Genomic DNA, 16,007 nt, shown 5'->3' on the forward strand with positions numbered 1-16,007 from the left:
TCCATCCACCTGTCCTGGGCTTCCTTCCACACTGCCTCCCTCCTTCCTTTCATCAAATTTGGCTATATTTGAGCTCATCTAATATGTACCCAGTGGGCACTGTAGGGGAACACAGATGCACAGTATACATGCAATCCAAAGGCCCCAGGCCAGACTCCAGGAAACTGGCTTCCCTGGGGAAGCAGCAGTGTCACACTAGCAAGTATCTAAGGGAGGAAGGGGAAGGAGCCAGGTTGGAACTCTGCAGAGGGGCCCTCCTGCTGCTGACAATGGAATTTGACAGAGATCCGCAGATGCTGCTTCCCCCTGGTGGTAACCAGTTGCCCTGTAACTCAGAGACCACGTGGTTTCTGGGAAACAGGCCTCCCTGGAGGAGAACTGAAACTTAGGGTGGGGACTGTAAAAAGGGGTGGAGAGATCTCAAAGCCGCCTAGCCAGGAGCAGAGCTGAGTTGAGGTTTGCTGAGGCCTGGGATAGCCTGTACAGCAGCTCAGGTAAGATCAGCCAAGGGGGGAAGTCAGCCTGCAATCTAGGGCTGGAAGGGCCAGCCAGATTGGAGGTGGGGGGTGTGGAGGGTCCTCAGGGGACTCCTCTGCTAGACTGAGGGACAGACAGAAGGCCTGTGAGTCAGGAAGCAGGAGGTTTGGCCTTAGAGAGATTGATGAGGGCCAGCGTCCCAGGCCCTGTAGGCAAAGGAGGACCTGGTGCCAATTGTTTAGGGAGGAAGGCTCTTTGCCCCAGCCTCAATTCACCCCATTTGTTTTCTCGCCTCTGGCCCTGCCCACTTCGGCTGCAGCTCTGCCCCTGTCCCATTTACCCCTGGGGCAAGCAGAAGAGAGGGATAGGGGTCGAGGTTAGGTTGTGGGATGGTGGGCGAAGAGAGTTGATGAAGCATTTCAGAAGCAGATTCTGCCTTCGCAGATGCTTGGGAGTCTAGACAGGGCCTCACCGGGAATGGAACACCAAGAGAATTCTCTCCCAAACAACACATTTCTGAAAAGTCTTAAAATTAAGACCAATACCTGAGGTTTCCTTCGTTGTCACAGTTTGGAATGTTAAAAGGAAAGGTTTTTTTTGTAATTGCTAGTGATGGCAGATATGAAACATTTCTGCCTCAGAATGTTGAAATGTGTTTAGAGCCAAAAGAAGATGGATGGGGTCTCTGGGGGCTGTTGTTAGAATCTGGCCCCAGTGTTAGGGTCTCAGCAGATATTCCCTCCCAGTGTCAGTTCTGATGCTTTCTGCTCTTATCCCCCAGGATGGCGTCAGGCAGGGCACGGTGCACCCGAAAGCTCCGGAACTGGGTAGTGGAACAAGTGGAGAGCGGGCAGTTCCCAGGGGTGTGCTGGGATGATACAGCTAAGACTATGTTCCGGATTCCTTGGAAGCATGCGGGCAAGCAGGACTTCCGGGAGGACCAGGATGCTGCCTTCTTCAAGGTGACAGGGCTTGGAAACCACTGTGCTCTCCAAGGAAGTGATGGAGTATGCACTGGTGTGCTTACCCTCAAACGCTTGTGTCTGCCTGAGTTTCAGATGAAGGGAAGATTGGAGAGTAGAACCAGCTACATCATTCACAGAGCCCAGTGCAAAAATTATTTAGGACTTCGAGATGGCAACAGCAAAGCCCAAACCCTGCACAAGCCTTTCTGAGTTCAGGGCCCTGTGTGAATGGTCAGGCCACACGCCTGAAGCCAGCCCTGTTGGAGAGGCAGCTAGGATCTGTAACGTGCTGCCTCTTCTTCACGTCCTCTCTTTCCTAGGCCTGGGCAGTGTTTAAGGGAAAGTATAAGGAGGGGGACACAGAAGGCCCAGCTGCCTGGAAGACTCGACTACGTTGTGCCCTCAACAAGAGCCCTGAATTTGAGGAGGTTCCTGAGAAAGGCAGTATGGATGTTGCTGAGCCCTACAAGGTGTATCGGCTGCTGCCACCAGGAACTCTCTCTGGTGAGTGTCCCCTTGCCTAGCCTCTCCTAGAATCAGTAGACTGGGGAGGACAGATGGAGATGTGAGTCTCCTGGAAGGGTGGCGGGCCTCTTGCAGGCTCCTCAAAGTTCTGCCCTCTCTCTGCCCTTGAGGAGCTGCTACCCAGGTTCCTCTTCCCAGTCCTGCCCATCCTTTCACTGCCTCAGACCTATCCCCTATCCTCTGTCCCAACTTAAGGCCCTGACCTTTCTATCCCCCTCAACAACTCCATAGCCCAGCCAGGCACCCAGAAATCACCATCAAAGCGACACCACAGTTCCATGTCCTCTGACAGGGAGGAGGATGAGTGTGCCATGAAGAACTGCAGGTTCAGTCCTTCCTCACTCCAGGAGCACCTCGATAATGTAAGAGCTGGGGAGGGAATGGGGTGGGCCTGAGGGCAGAGCAGGAACTAGAGGGGGAGGTGGGCCAATAATAGACACTGTGTCTACAGGAGGAGGTGGGGGCCAATGGGGGAGCAGGCCATTCAGACACTGGGAGCAGCAGCAGCCACAGCAGCAGCAGCAGCCCTGAGCCGCAGGAAGGTACCATCTCCCCTGCCTCTTGTGTCATCCCCATGGCACACGCTATGGTCTTGGACTCCTCAGTCCCACTCTGAATGACCAGAGCCTTTGCTTCTCTTCCAGGTGCAGACACAACTGAGGCCCCCTTACAAGGGGATCAGGAATCCCTGGAGCTTCTGCTCCCTGTGGACTCAGGTGCTTGGCGTTTTTGTCTCTTTCCTGCCCCTTCTTCCCCTCAGGTCTTCTTCCTCTGACTATGCATGCTTTATCTAGCCAGTCAGGGCTTACAGCAAACTGGGCCCACTTTACCATAGACAGGAACACTAGTTTCTAGCCAGTGAGCATTCCACAATCCTGGCCAGACTGCAAAGGCTTGTTTCTCAGAAATTTCACCCTACACACTGTGTTCCCTGGAAATCCACATTGAGACACTGACTTGTTTGGGTTAAGCAGAGGCCCAGTCTCTTGGAAACTTCAAGAGCCCCAAGGCCTCAGGGTGAATCCATGGATTAGCTACTCTCCTAAGTGATAGGAAAGCCTAACAGGAAGCTCCCTGGCTGGTGAGGGACAGGGGAAGTGCGGATGAGGAGGAGAGGGCACCTTTTCTAACCTCAGAAGGTGCAGCTGCTGGCCCAGCCCCATAGCATGCTTTGTCTTTCCAAGCCCTTGCTTGGTTTCCTTCTCTGGGCCTCCATTTCCTCATTAGTAAAATGAGGACTTTGGATTTGTAAGGACCTCCACTTCATTTCCCTAAAACCTTGTGCTGACCAGGTGTACCCCAGGGGAGGGGGGCTGCTGCCAGCCTGCGTGCTTCTCCAGCACCAGGTGCAGCTGGGCTGTTCTATCCACAGACTACTCGCTGCTACTCACCTTCATCTATAATGGGCGTGTGGTGGGTGAGGCCCAGGTGCAGAGCCTGGATTGCCGCCTTGTGGCGGAGCTCTCAGGCTCCGAGAGCAGCATGGTGCAGGTGGTGTTTCCCAAGCCTGACCCACAGGAGCCCACCCAGCGCCTGCTCAGCCAGCTCGATAGAGGCATCCTGGTGGCCAGCAACTCCCGAGGCCTCTTCGTGCAGCGCCTTTGCCCCATCCCCATCTCCTGGAACGCACCCCAGGTCCCACCTGGACCAGGCCCGCATCTGCTGCCCAGCAATGAGTGTGTGGAGCTCTTCACAACTGCTTGCTTCTGCAGAGGTGAGGCTGCTCCAGCTGGGTACCTGAGTCCCTACTCCCCACCTCTTTGTACCTCTTGGGCCCAACTTGGTGGTCCTGCCTGCCATCATCCGCCTGCCAGGAGATTGTCCTTCATAGCCTATGCATGGCACCCCTGCACTTGTGTGGTATATGTCCTGTGTGGCTGAATGCTCAGCCCTGGCAGCTAACGGCAGCTCTCCTTCTCCAGCCAAAGCCATGGAAGATGAGGTTCAGGTGGAGCCCAGCACAAGAGTGTCATATCTTAGGGAGCACCACCACATTGAAATGTACAATGATTATGTAAAGATGCACAGACAAGTCCGCACAAAGATCTTGAGCCTCTGGCCCTCTCCTAAATACATAGTGGCACACTGTGTCACACACCCTGGCCCCCACTATACCTGTCTCTGCCATACTCCACATATCCCCTAAGGTTGCCCCTCTCTCCCACCCACTCTTGGAATTCCAGTTCCAGCCCCCACTCAACTCTAAATCTGACCTTAAGAGCGGGCCAGGAGTATAAAGGCTGTAGAGTATGGGTATTCCCAGGGCCATGGGTACCCTAGCATGAGAGAGTGTGAACAAGAGAGTTATGTGCACATCTTTGTTAGCAGCCAGGGCCGCTGCCAGTGAGGACTACCTTCTCCCAAGAGAGAGCTTTTCAGGTTGTGTAGTAATCTGCTACCTATAAACACTTCTTGGAGGAAGGGGGATCCTTTCCAATTTGCACATGAGTGAGTAGCAGCTCAGTTCTTGGCATTTATCCTGACCCTGCAGCTCCTGCTCTGGCCTTGGTCTCCATGTGGCCTCAGTCCCACCTCTCCTTCTCTATCATGAGTTCCTTGCTATTCCCTCTCTGCCTGTGGCCCTCTCTCTTCTCTCTTTTCTTTCTCCCAACCCTTGACTCTTTCTCTTTCAGACTTGGCCAAGTACTTCCAGGGCCTTGGTCCCCCACCCAAGTTCCAGGTAACACTAAATTTCTTGGAGGAGAGCACTAGCCCCAGCCATACCTCTCAGAATCTTATCACAGTGCAGGTGAGTTCAGAGCAGGGCAGAGTAGGGTGTCTAGTGGGGTAGGGGGAGTAGTGTTCCAGGAGAATGGGACTCCCAGAGGGGAAGCAGCTCTTGGGGGTAGTGTCTCCCCCTGCTATGCTCACTGATACCCTCTTCCACATCTCTTCCGGTGCAGATGGAGCAGGCCTTTGCCCGACATTTACTGGAGGAGACTCCAGAGGAACAGACAGCCACTCTGTCCCTGGTGAAGAGCCTGGGAGACCAACCTTCCACCTCAACTCTCTGTTCCTCCTATCTCCTTTGAAATAGACTCATTCTCCACACTGCTGACCTGCCTCCCTTTGTGATCATTCCCAATGGTTGTCTGGTAGCTATGTCCTTAAACTCACATACCCTGGCTGGTGGAGAACTCAAGGGTAATTTTTATACCCTCCTCTTTTTTTTTCTTTTTTAGATTTTGAAATACATCCTCTTTCGCTCTTTCATCTCTAAGGAACTGGGAAATTCCAAACGATATGAACTCAGGGGGCCTTACCCTCTTTCCCCAACCCCCAACTCTAAAGCCAAGCACTTTATATTTTCTTCCTAGATCTTCACTAAGCATTTAAAATAAAATGTTATTGAAAGAGGAATCAGTATCTGATTTTCTGGGGAAAGAAGGTAGCATCACAGGGGGATGGTAAAATGTAATTTAGGGCAGGGCATTTGGGTTCTCTTCTTGCTGACATCTCCAGGTCCCTTTCCGCTCTTCCACCCACAGATTCTGGCTAGGATGCTACCTGGGCTCCATGCATCTCCACCTGGCACTCTACAGAGGAGTACCCACTAGGCAACCAAGACTAGGAAGAGGGTTGGGGTCAACCACCAAGAGGGCACTGAGCCTACAGCTGGGCATTATAGCTACCAACTTCACATGGGAAAACCTGAGTTCAACAGTTCTTCGCTAGAGGCTCCTGATTCAGGTCACAATAATGGGCCTGGGGTTGGGCTCTGGACTTGAGGTCTAAATGAAGAGGTGACACTCAAGGTTGACCTGAAACTGTGGCCTAGAGTTCCTGGGGCCTGAGAGGGGAGAAAAAATCAGAGGGAAGAGTTGCTAAACCTGCTGTACCTGCTGCTGCTGCTTCTGCTTCTGTAGGGATGTAATCAGGCCCTGGAGCCTCTTCCCCCAACACCAAGTGCACTGTAACCCCAATGGAAGGGTACTCCCAAACTGGATTCCTCACTCTCCCTGAGCCCTATGAAAGACAATCTGGCCCAGACTGCTGTGTCACTGACAGCCTGCTCACTGAAATTTAAGGCCCCAAATTGGCTGACACTCCTCTTTACCACCTGTGTTCATTTTGCCACCAAACTGAAAGTTCTTCCTTGACAAAGTCACTTGTCACCTATTGTTCTGTACACTCACTGCCACCAGACTAATTCTGACTCAGGTCACCACTTACTGCCACAGCTTCCAGCTTCCCCAGATTGGCTTTCCCGATTCCTTCCTGTCATGTCATCTTTATAGGAGAGGTCTTCAAAAAGTTCACGAAAAGAATATTATCTTTAAGTTCAATTTTTCCACAAACTTTTTGAAGTACCCTCATAAACCTTTAGTGGCTCACGTACATAAACAAATCTAGATGTCTGAATCTTCCTGAGTCTTTGCTGTCTCACTTGATGAGCCTCAGTGCTGCCTTTGATCTTCTCTGCCTCCTTGGACCTCCCTTCTTCCCTTCAGTCTTGCCCATCATTCTCCTGGGAAGCCAAGCGCCTAACAGGCATCTGCACTAGCAGTGAAGAAATCAGGCACTGAGTGCAGAGGCCCATAAACCCTGTTGTGCCCTCAATTTGCTGAAATCCCTCCTGGACTTCTTTGTATGAGGTCTAAGTTGCCTCCTTGACTTTGATTTTTTCCTTATACCCTACATCCACTCCATCAGCAAATCCTGTCCTTCCCTCACAATATATCCAGAATCTTTTTTTTTTTTTTTTTTTTTAAGGTGACCGGTAAGGGGATCTTAACCCTTGACTTGGTGTTGTCAGCACCAAACTCACCCAGTGAGCCAACCGGCCATCCCTATATGGGATCTGAACCCGTGGCCTTAGTGTTATCAGCACCACACTCTCCTGAGTGAGCCACGGGCCAGCCCTATATCCAGAATCTTACCACTTCTTTCTGCTTCCACCTCCAAGTATTTGGAACAAATCACTGTCATCTCTCATACCTCTTCATCTTGCTTCCTTCCACATCTTTTCGTTCTGTTTCCTCTTTTGTCTGCCTTCGGCCTATTCTCAATGCAGTAAAGATCCTTTTTTTTTTTTTTTTTGGTGGCTGGCTGGTATGGGGATCCGAACCCTTGAAGATCCGCTTAACACATAAATCTTTTTTTTTTTTTTAATTTTATTTTGTCGATATACAATGTGGTTGATTATTGTGGCCCATTACCGAAACCTCCCTCCCTCCTCCCTCTCCCCCCTCCCACCCAACAATGTCCTTTCTGTTTGCTTGTCGTATCAACTTCGAGGAATTGTAGTTGTTATGTCTTCTCCCCCCACCCCAGTTTTTTTTGTGTGTGTGTGAATTTATTTATTTATTTTTAGCTCCCACCAATAAGTGAGAACATATGGTATTTCTCTTTCTGTGCCTGACTTGTTCCACTTAATATTTAATTCTCTCAAGGTCCATCCATGTTGTTGCAAATGGCAGTATTTCATTTGTTTTTATAGCTGAGTAGTATTCCATTGTGTAGATGTACCACATTTTCCGTATCCACTTATCCGATGATGGACATTTGGGCTGGTTCCAACTCTTGGCTATAGTATCAGCACTGCACTCTACCGAGTGAGCCACGGGCCGGCCTCTCTTGGCTATTGTAAAGAGTGCTGCGATGAACACTGGGGAACAGGTATACCTTCGACTTGATGATTCCCATTCCTCTGGGTATATTCCCAGCAGTGGGATAGCTGGGTCATATGGTAGATCTTTCTGCAATTGTTTGAGGAACCTCCATACCATTTTCCATAGAGGCTGCACCATTTTGCAGTCCCACCACAAACACATAAATCTGATCATGTTTCTCTTCTGCTCAAAACCTTCCATTGGCTTCCAGCTCACTCAGGTTAAAAGCCCAAATTCTTGTAATGACCTTCAAGGTCCTGTGATGTGGCCCACATCCTCTTCTCTAATGTCACCCCTTACTGGTCTTCCCCTCAGTCACTTTGCTGCAGGTTCCTTGAACATACCAAACACATTTCTACCTCAGGATCTTTGTACTTTCTGATTCTTTGGTCTAAAATACTCTTCCTTCACTTAGGCAAATGACTTACCCCACTGTTCAAATATAATCTCTTCAGAGAGGGTTTCCCCGAGTACCCTACCTCAATAGCAGCCCTCATTACTCTCTATCCTCCTATGCTGCCTCATTTTTCTTCATAGTACTGGCCATCATTTCACTTTTTTTGGTGGCAGGCCAGTGCAGGAATTCAAACCCTTGACCTTGATATTACATTTCACATATTTCTGTCTACTTGTTTGTCATCTCTCCTTGCCTACTACATGAGAACAGGGACTTGTTTTGTTCTTCGCACTGTATTTCCAGTGCTTAGAGGAGTGCTTGGCACATAATCAGCATGTAATAGGCACATAATAAATATTTATTGAATTGAATGAATGGATGAATGAGTGAACAAATTACTCTGTGGTCCTTACTCATCTCCTAACCTAGGTTCTAAGCACCTTAAAGGTAATGTCCCACTTCATCATCTTTGTGCCCCAAATCAAGCACTTTATTGACAATTTCTGCACAATGACCGAAACAATTCGTAAGTAACATGTGGAAACCAATATAGCCAGGCACAGTGGGATAGGGATTGGGAATGCTGGAATTCAAGAAAGCAGAGTTCCCAACCAGGCTGTCACTAAGGAGTTGTGTGGTCTGGGAGAAACAATCTGTATGGGCCTCTGTTTTCTCATCTGTAAAGGCAGGGCTCGGACTATATCTCTAAATCCCTTTCAGCTTTGACACTCTGTGGTTGTAATTATAGGGCAATTGCACATTCATCTGACAAATATTTACTGAATTAGATGCCTGGCACTCACTGAAAAAAGTAAGTCCCCTATCTCAAGAGCTCACAAATTGCAGGGGACTGTAACTGAGAGAGAGTCAGCTCAGCTGCACTAAGAGTTAAGTCTTAGAGAGGCAGAAGCATGCCCTGGAGTCAAGTCATTCTAGGCCAAAGAAATGGCTGTGCAAAGGCAGGAGGCATGGGGACAAGTGGTATTTGTAACTACAAGCACACAACTTAATTTCACAGAAAGAGTTGTTTGAGACAAATGGCTTTTGTATGTGCTGCATCCAACAAAGCTAAAATCTATTTCAACAGGAGAACATTCACGCCTCGAAAAGGACCAGATGGCGCATGCCCACAACCTAAGTTGTTCAAGTTTAGGAAATGAGCCCGCCCTCTCACTGTTGCTTGTGATTGACTTCTTCCTCGTTGACCTGTGGCGGCTCCAAGGCCACTTCACATCACTTCTTCCCCAGCACACTCTAGGCCCTAGCTGGGTACAGAGTCAGACTCGGTGGAATTTGGGGTCAAGGGCAGGGTGTAAGGGCAGGTCAGGCGCCTTGCATCTTGACACCTTGAACAGATGCCCCCGACGTGACCCGACCACCCCTTCCAGTGAGGCGTGCTGTTGCCGGGCTCGCCGCGGGGGAGAGGCTGGGGATGCTCGGCGCTCATTGGCCACCCGCCAAGCGCCTGGAGCAGTCTCCGTTACTGGAGGCGAGAACGAGAGCCCATTGGTCAGGCCACCTCACAATGGCCCCGACAGCACGCAGGGCTCTCCGATTGGTTCGCTGCCTGTCTCAGGAGACCTTGTTGCCTTGAACCCAGGCGGGCGATTTGGCGCCGGGAACGAGCGCCCCAACTCGACTCCTGTTCCCCATTGGCTGTCCTGGCAACAGCGCCATCTAATGAGGGGCGACACTCAAAGCCCTGGAGCGCGCGCTCCCTGCGACGGGATCTAGCGCTGCGGGACGGCGACCCGGGCCGCGGGCAGTCGCCCAAGCCAAGGGGGCTCGAGGACCACGGCCTGCTGCGGAGGACACCGTGCTCCCTAGGGACTTGCCCTGGGCCCCAGCCCGGGCCTCGCTGCGCAGCTCCGTAGCTCCAACCTGGAACCCAACCCGGAAGGCTCCGGTAAGTTCCACGCACCCACCCGGCGTGCGAGCCCACTCAGGGCCCAGGGAGAAGGACGTCCCGACTCCTGCGTTCTGTTTAGTTATCCCCCTCATCGTTTATTCATCAATTGTTGATCGCTTTATTAATCTGGCTTTCTGGGTCCACCCGCCACGCGACCTCCAGATCCTTACAGCTCTTCAACAGTGTTGGGAGTCCTGTGCCCTAAAATTGTGACGATTGAGATCCCAACGGAGGAGTGGTGGCCTCAGGCGAAAGCCCAGAGGGACGATGTTCTACTATCCCACCGTGCTTCAGCGCCACACCGGCTGCTTCGCCACTATCTGGTGAGGACGGGGCCTGTGGGGCGCTGGGATCCCTGCCCGACGGCGCCCCCGCCGTCCCCACCTTCCCACCCTCACCGCCCCCTCCACCCTCTCCAGGCTGGCAGCGACACGTGGCAGCCGGTTAGTGAAGCGCGAATACCTGAACGTGAACGTGGTGAAGACCTGGTAAGGCCCAGGAAAGGGAGGAGGCTGGGCCAGGTGGGGGTGGAGGGCTAAGGGATGGACTGGGTGGGCAAGGTTGAGGGGCTGGTCCCTGGCGCAGCGGTGATCAGGGCGCCTTGTTCCCGCAGTGAGGAAATCCTCAATTATGTGCTGGTACGAGTGCAGCCCCCGCTGCCCGGCCTGCCGCGGCCCCGCTTCTCCCTCTATCTCTCAGCCCAGCTCCAGATTGGCGTGATCCGAGTCTACTTTCAACAATGCCAGTACCTCGTGGGTAAGGCTGGGAACTCAAGTGGGGCAGAGCTGAGTGGCCCTCCTAGGCTGGCTCTCTATCTTGCCCTCCCTGCCCACAGAGGACATCCAGCACATCCTGGAGCGCCTGCACCGTGCCCAGCTGCAGATCCGTATTGATATGGTGGAGCCCGAAGTGTGAGTGTCCCCCTGGAAACTGGACCACCCAGCCTTTGGTGGAGCACCTGCCTGCTTGGCTTCAGTCTATCTCGAAATCAGTCCTTGACAGCCCACTCTCTCTCAGACCCAATCTGCTGCTTCCTAACTGCCTGGCTGTGATGGAGACCCTGGAACATGCTCCAGACCCCTTTTTCGGGATGATGTCTGTGGATCCCAGACTTCCCAGCCCTTTCGATATCCCTCAGGTAGGGCCCATTTCCCTGGAACACCTCAGACTCATGAATTGACATGAGAAGATGGGTGCCATCCCTGTGCCAGACTGACACTGGAGCTAGGTGAAGGGAGCCTGCCATAAGTCTCCCCCCCAGGAGATGTTGCAGGGGGACTGTCATGGTGGGCCCATCCAGGCAAAGCCCCCTGATAGGGCCAATCTGATAGGGCAATCTGCCCACTGGAGGCAGCTCTTGTCCCCACTCATCTGCATACTGTTCCCTCTGCCAAGGCCCTCATCTAGGCTTTCATCATCTTTCTGCACTGGGCTTCCTTAGTCTTGTCCTTCTCCATCCATTCCCAACACCCCCACAGCTTAATGTCATCTCCTTCATTGTTTCCCCACTCAAACAGTAGCTCCCTGTTGCAAACAGAATACTAGCATTTGGGGCTCTCCATGACCCTCTTCGGAGCTAGTAATCCCCAGACTTCTCTCTCAGCAGGTCCCTTCGGTATTCTTGGCCCCTGCCAACCTGGCTGGCCCTTATGTCCCCAAAATGCTACATTCACTTCTTTGCTTGTGCTCTTTCTGTAATCCATAGCAGTCACTTCTCATTGTCTACTAGTCAAGTCCTACATATCCCTACACACCTGGTTCAAATGTTACCCTTTTTCGTGAAGTTTTTATCCCACTCCTAGCCAGATCCAAATGCTGTTTGAGAATACAGCACTTTACTAGGGCCTTATTTTATCCTTTGCCTTGATTCTTGTTGGGATCATGTACAAACTTGTCTCCCCACTAGAGCATACGCTTCTTAAAATCAAGAATATTTTTCACTCATCTCTGTCCCCCACAACACTTGACACAAGGATGCAATACTTTTTGCACAAATTGACAAAGGCTAGATAGTTGGGGGTGAGGTGTGAGGGCAGGAACGGGAGGAAGGGAGACCAGGTGGCGATGGCGATGATGAGTGGTTTACTGCATGCTTATGTCAATGTCTCAAGAATTAGGCATAAAGGAACATTACCGTCCATTATCTGAATAAGGTTGTGGAGGGGGCTGAAGCTAAATCCTATCTTTTGTTCCCAAACTCTTCCTAAAGATTCGACACCTCTTAGAGGCTGTGACCCCAGAGAGAGTTCTTGAGGAGATCCCTCCTGAAGTCCCTACAGAGCCCAGGAAGCCAGGTCAGCCGAGAGAACCTTCTTTCTGGTGGGAGGCATAGGAAAGCCCAAGAGCTGAAAAAATGGCCATCCTTGAGCTTCTCTTAAGAGGCAGGCCCTGTGAGAGGCACTTTATGTGTGTACCCTCATCACTGCCTCACAAGAGTCCTGTGAGGTTAGAATCTTATCCTCATTTTACAGATGAGGAAAGTGAGGCTGTCAGTCGTTAAACAACATACTCAGGGTCAGGTTGCTGGTGACTGACCTGGGTCTGACTAGAACCCAGGTTGACTTGACTCGAGTCCACTCTCTTGCTTCACTGCATGGATGTGGGAAGTTGGAAAGAAGCAGAGGGGCTGGTGTGACTCCCGTGCCCTTCCAGACAGGATTCCGGTCACCATGCTGCCTCCTGAGGCCATCACCCTACAGGAGGCCGAGCCTATACGCTTGCTGCCGATTGAGGTAAATCATCTCCCTGCACACAGCACTTGAAGCCCAATCCCCTAGCACCTACTTCTCTCTGTCCCCAGAGCCCTGTCTTCTCTCTATTTCTCTACTCCCTGCCCCTGGCACTTGAGCACCCCATGCGCTTCCTCGGAATGGCCCTGTGGCATGCCTCTTGGATCCACTCTCCTAGATCCATTTGCCTTTTTCAGAAATGGAATTGCGTCCCCTCCCCTTGCTCTTGCTGTCTCACCAGGGTGAACGGGAGCTCCCAGAGGTCAGCCGCCGAGACTTGGAACTGCTGATTGCAGAGGAAGATGAAGCTATCTTGTTAGAAGAACGGTGGCTAGGTAGGCCTCTCCAGGGGCTTAGGACCCACCCAGCACTGGATGTTCAGACCCCTGGCACGGGCAGTCTGGGACTGGGCATTATTTCCATCTCTTCTCTTCTGACTTTTGAACTTTGATCTTCTCTCTGCAGAGCCCAAGGAGGAGCCCCGGGCCATGGAGGTCTCACCTCCAGCTCCTGCAGAGTAAGAGCAGAAATCCTTGGACCAGGTAAGGGTCAGTGCTGGGAAGGGTTTCCTAATTTCTCTTGCTATTCTCCCTCAGGGTGGAAGTGACAGGAGAGCCACTTCCAGTCCAGGTCCTAGGCCCAGAGGAGCTGAAGCTGAGAGGCTGGGAGCCCCCAACTTTACTCCTCGGTAAGTGCCCCATGACTAGGGGCTTTCCTGGGAGCCACCTGCACAGCTGCTGCAGACAAGGGCCCTATATCTCAACTTGAAAGGAAGACCCTGTAGCTTCTTGCCCCAGTGGTGGCTGAAAGGGTGAAGGGGCTTGTGGGACAGAGCCAGGGCTTTGGGTGTTGTTGCAGAGGTGACCCCCCCAAAGGAGCTGCGTCTGCCAGTTCCACCCAGTCCAGAGGTGAGTATATCTCTTCCAAGCCTACTCCTCCTCTTTGCCTTCCCCTCCCAGAGCTGCTCCCCCAAGCTCAGGGCCACTGCTAGCTTCCAAAGGACCTTTGTGCAGATCAGTAAAATATGTCCCTTTCCATACCCCATTGTGTCCAGCCTGCACTTTCCAGATGTGTACCCTTATGTAAAGTAGGAGCTGCAGTGTGGAGACCCTGCCCAAACCCTTTCCCATGTCACCTCTAGGGGTGAAGTGTGAGGCCCCATTAGCAGTCCACCAGGATGACAAAGAGTAATGGGTAGCATTGCCTCCACCTCCCCTCCCCACTTAGCTGAGGAGGCCCCCAGTCTCCCCATTGCCTGTGAGCCCACCAGCTCGCCGCCGCCGCCGCCGCCAGTTATTGTTCTGGGACAAGGAGACTCAGATCTCCCGGGAGAAATTCCAGGAACAACTACAAACCAGAGCCCATTGCTGGGAATGTGTGAGTGCAGCCCAGGCTCTACTGAGGGAGGGAGGGAGGGAGGCGGGGATGACCTGGGGCAGGTGCAGGCTGGGTCTTCTAAACTCCTGGGGGCACACTGGGAATTTGATGCAAAACCCCTTCCGCTTTCTCGAAAGTGGATGTGATGTGGATTTATACACATAAAACTCTCCATGCTCCTTTAGTGACCCTGCCTGGCACATCTTTGGGCAGCAGGTTAAAAAGTCCTTTAGCAATGGGAGAGCAGGCAGGGTCATGAGCCTGAAAGGGGGAAGTCCAGAGGCCCTGGAACAATGCATCACAAAGGGGTAAAGGGGCACTGAGGAATGACTCCCTCATAATGGGGCTTTTGGCCTTCCCAACATGCAGCCAATGGTGCAGCCTCCTGAGAGGATGATCACAAGCCCTGCGGAGCTGCTCCAAACCCCAACTCACAGTAAGCATGGCGGCGGTTGGGCACGTAGGCTCCTCGGAACCCAGATTCCTCACTCTTGTTGTTCTTCATGCCTCAAACCCTTCACTGCCCCCTTATCCCCAGTGGGCCGGCTACCCCCAGAACTACTGGCTTTCTGGACTCGCTGTGCCCAGCCACCCCCGAGAGTGCTCAGGCGAAGGCTACCTCCAGAGGCTGAAGAGGAGGCTGCAGAGAGGGAGGCAGCAGCTGAGGAGGAACGGAGAAGAGCTGAGATTCTGAGTGAGATCGAGGTAACTGCACCTGCACTGCTTCCTGCCACGCCCTAGTGTGCTGCTTTGCCTGAACTCCAGCAGGCTGCCTTCTGCTATGAGCCTGCGGTGTGAGCTCAGTGGTCTTGCGCCTTCTGAGGCCCAGGCCTCGTGCTCATGGTGCTTGAGGTCTTAGTTTTCATTCTCCCATCCCCAGGTCCTGAGGGAAGCCCAGGAGCCCAGTGGTCCCCTCATGATATCTTCAGGTAAGCACCTGGAGAAGAGAGATAGTGGAGACCACCACCCTAACCACTGTCCTAGGAAACTAGTATCCCGGCTGCTGAAGCTGTTTTTCTCAGAGTGAGGAAGTGTGTGTAACACAAAGAGGCATACATTGACTCTCCAGTTCTCCCACCTGTGCACTTTGCACGTCACTGCACAGCTCTGGCATCTAGGTAGATCAAGTGGCCACAAGGTTCCTTACTTAGAGCCAAGCAGAACCTCCCTCAGCACCTTCCCTCCCTTCACAGAGCTCTCCCTGGAAGCAGCCGAAGAGGAGAAGACCCGCATCAGCCTCATCCCCACAGAAGAACGGTGGTAAGCAGCCTGGCTCTGTGTGAGCTTGGGCCCACAGACCTGGCCAGGTGGGGAGATGGCTGGGATGGGTATGCCCCTCATCACTGTCACGGCTGCCACCTGCCCTGCTCTACCTGACTCCCAAGTTCTTCTAGGGCTTGGGCTGAGGCGGAGCAGCCAGAGCTCCCTGCACTGCCCGTGGTACCTGAAGTCCCTGAGGTGCCCATGGAGATGCCTTTGGAGCTGCCCCCAGAGCCTGAGCTGCTCTCACTGGAGGCCGTGCACAGGTACCAAGGAGGGGATGCCTCAATGGGGTGGACCTGGGTTGGGGCCTCAACTAATGATTCTTGATCACTATAGGGCAGTGGCACTGGAGCTGCAGGCCAACAGGGAGCCTGACTTTAGCAGCCTGGTGTTGCCTCTCAGCCCCCGCAGGATGGCTGCCCGGGTCTTCTACCTGCTCTTGGGTGAGTGTGGGCATGTGTAGGGTGGGGACACACAGGCCAGAGGCCATTATAGAGAATCCCCGTAACCTGCCCTCTCCTCCCCCACTCTTGACCAGTGCTCTCGGCACAACAGATCCTTCGCATAGAACAAGAGAAGCCATATGGGCGCCTTCTGATCCAGCCAGGGCCCAAATTCCACTGAGGTTAAAGCCCATTTACAAAGCTTCCAGGCTACCGGCTACATTAAAACATGTCCTGACTCACTGGACTTTGCTTAGTTCATTTCTTAACACACATCTCTATCCTTCTTCTTCTCAGAGCTACTGTTCAA

At 52.5% G+C, this 16,007-nt stretch overlaps 2 protein-coding genes across 3 annotated transcripts; both read left to right on the plus strand.

The window, feature by feature from the left end:
• Positions 1 to 407: 407 nt before the first annotated feature.
• On the plus strand, positions 408 to 5,292 carry IRF9 (interferon regulatory factor 9). Of its 2 annotated transcripts, XM_063090349.1 has the most exons (9): positions 408 to 494; positions 1,259 to 1,439; positions 1,763 to 1,946; positions 2,199 to 2,329; positions 2,419 to 2,509; positions 2,612 to 2,683; positions 3,340 to 3,681; positions 4,601 to 4,716; positions 4,871 to 5,292. In XM_063090349.1, exons 2-9 carry the CDS (start codon positions 1,260 to 1,262, stop codon positions 4,997 to 4,999), a joined length of 1,245 nt encoding a protein of 414 aa, XP_062946419.1. In that variant the 5' UTR covers positions 408 to 494; position 1,259; the 3' UTR covers positions 5,000 to 5,292. The 2 variants fall into 2 exon arrangements, with proteins under 2 accessions (XP_062946419.1, XP_062946421.1); XM_063090351.1 differs by lacking the exon at positions 408 to 494 and having other exon boundaries at positions 945 to 1,439.
• A 4,860-nt stretch (positions 5,293 to 10,152) lies between these two features.
• On the plus strand, positions 10,153 to 15,878 carry REC8 (REC8 meiotic recombination protein). The gene is made up of 19 exons (XM_063091863.1): positions 10,153 to 10,208; positions 10,305 to 10,373; positions 10,499 to 10,641; positions 10,721 to 10,796; positions 10,903 to 11,023; positions 12,095 to 12,179; positions 12,538 to 12,617; positions 12,856 to 12,946; positions 13,113 to 13,131; positions 13,211 to 13,302; positions 13,473 to 13,522; positions 13,842 to 13,991; positions 14,361 to 14,427; positions 14,530 to 14,696; positions 14,872 to 14,920; positions 15,185 to 15,251; positions 15,386 to 15,517; positions 15,591 to 15,697; positions 15,793 to 15,878. Exons 1-19 carry the CDS (start codon positions 10,153 to 10,155, stop codon positions 15,876 to 15,878), a joined length of 1,707 nt encoding a protein of 568 aa, XP_062947933.1.
• The last annotated feature ends 129 nt before the right edge of the window (positions 15,879 to 16,007 follow it).

This window comes from Cynocephalus volans, chromosome 3 (assembly GCF_027409185.1).
Source record: "Cynocephalus volans isolate mCynVol1 chromosome 3, mCynVol1.pri, whole genome shotgun sequence".
Lineage (NCBI taxonomy): Eukaryota > Metazoa > Chordata > Mammalia > Dermoptera > Cynocephalidae > Cynocephalus > Cynocephalus volans.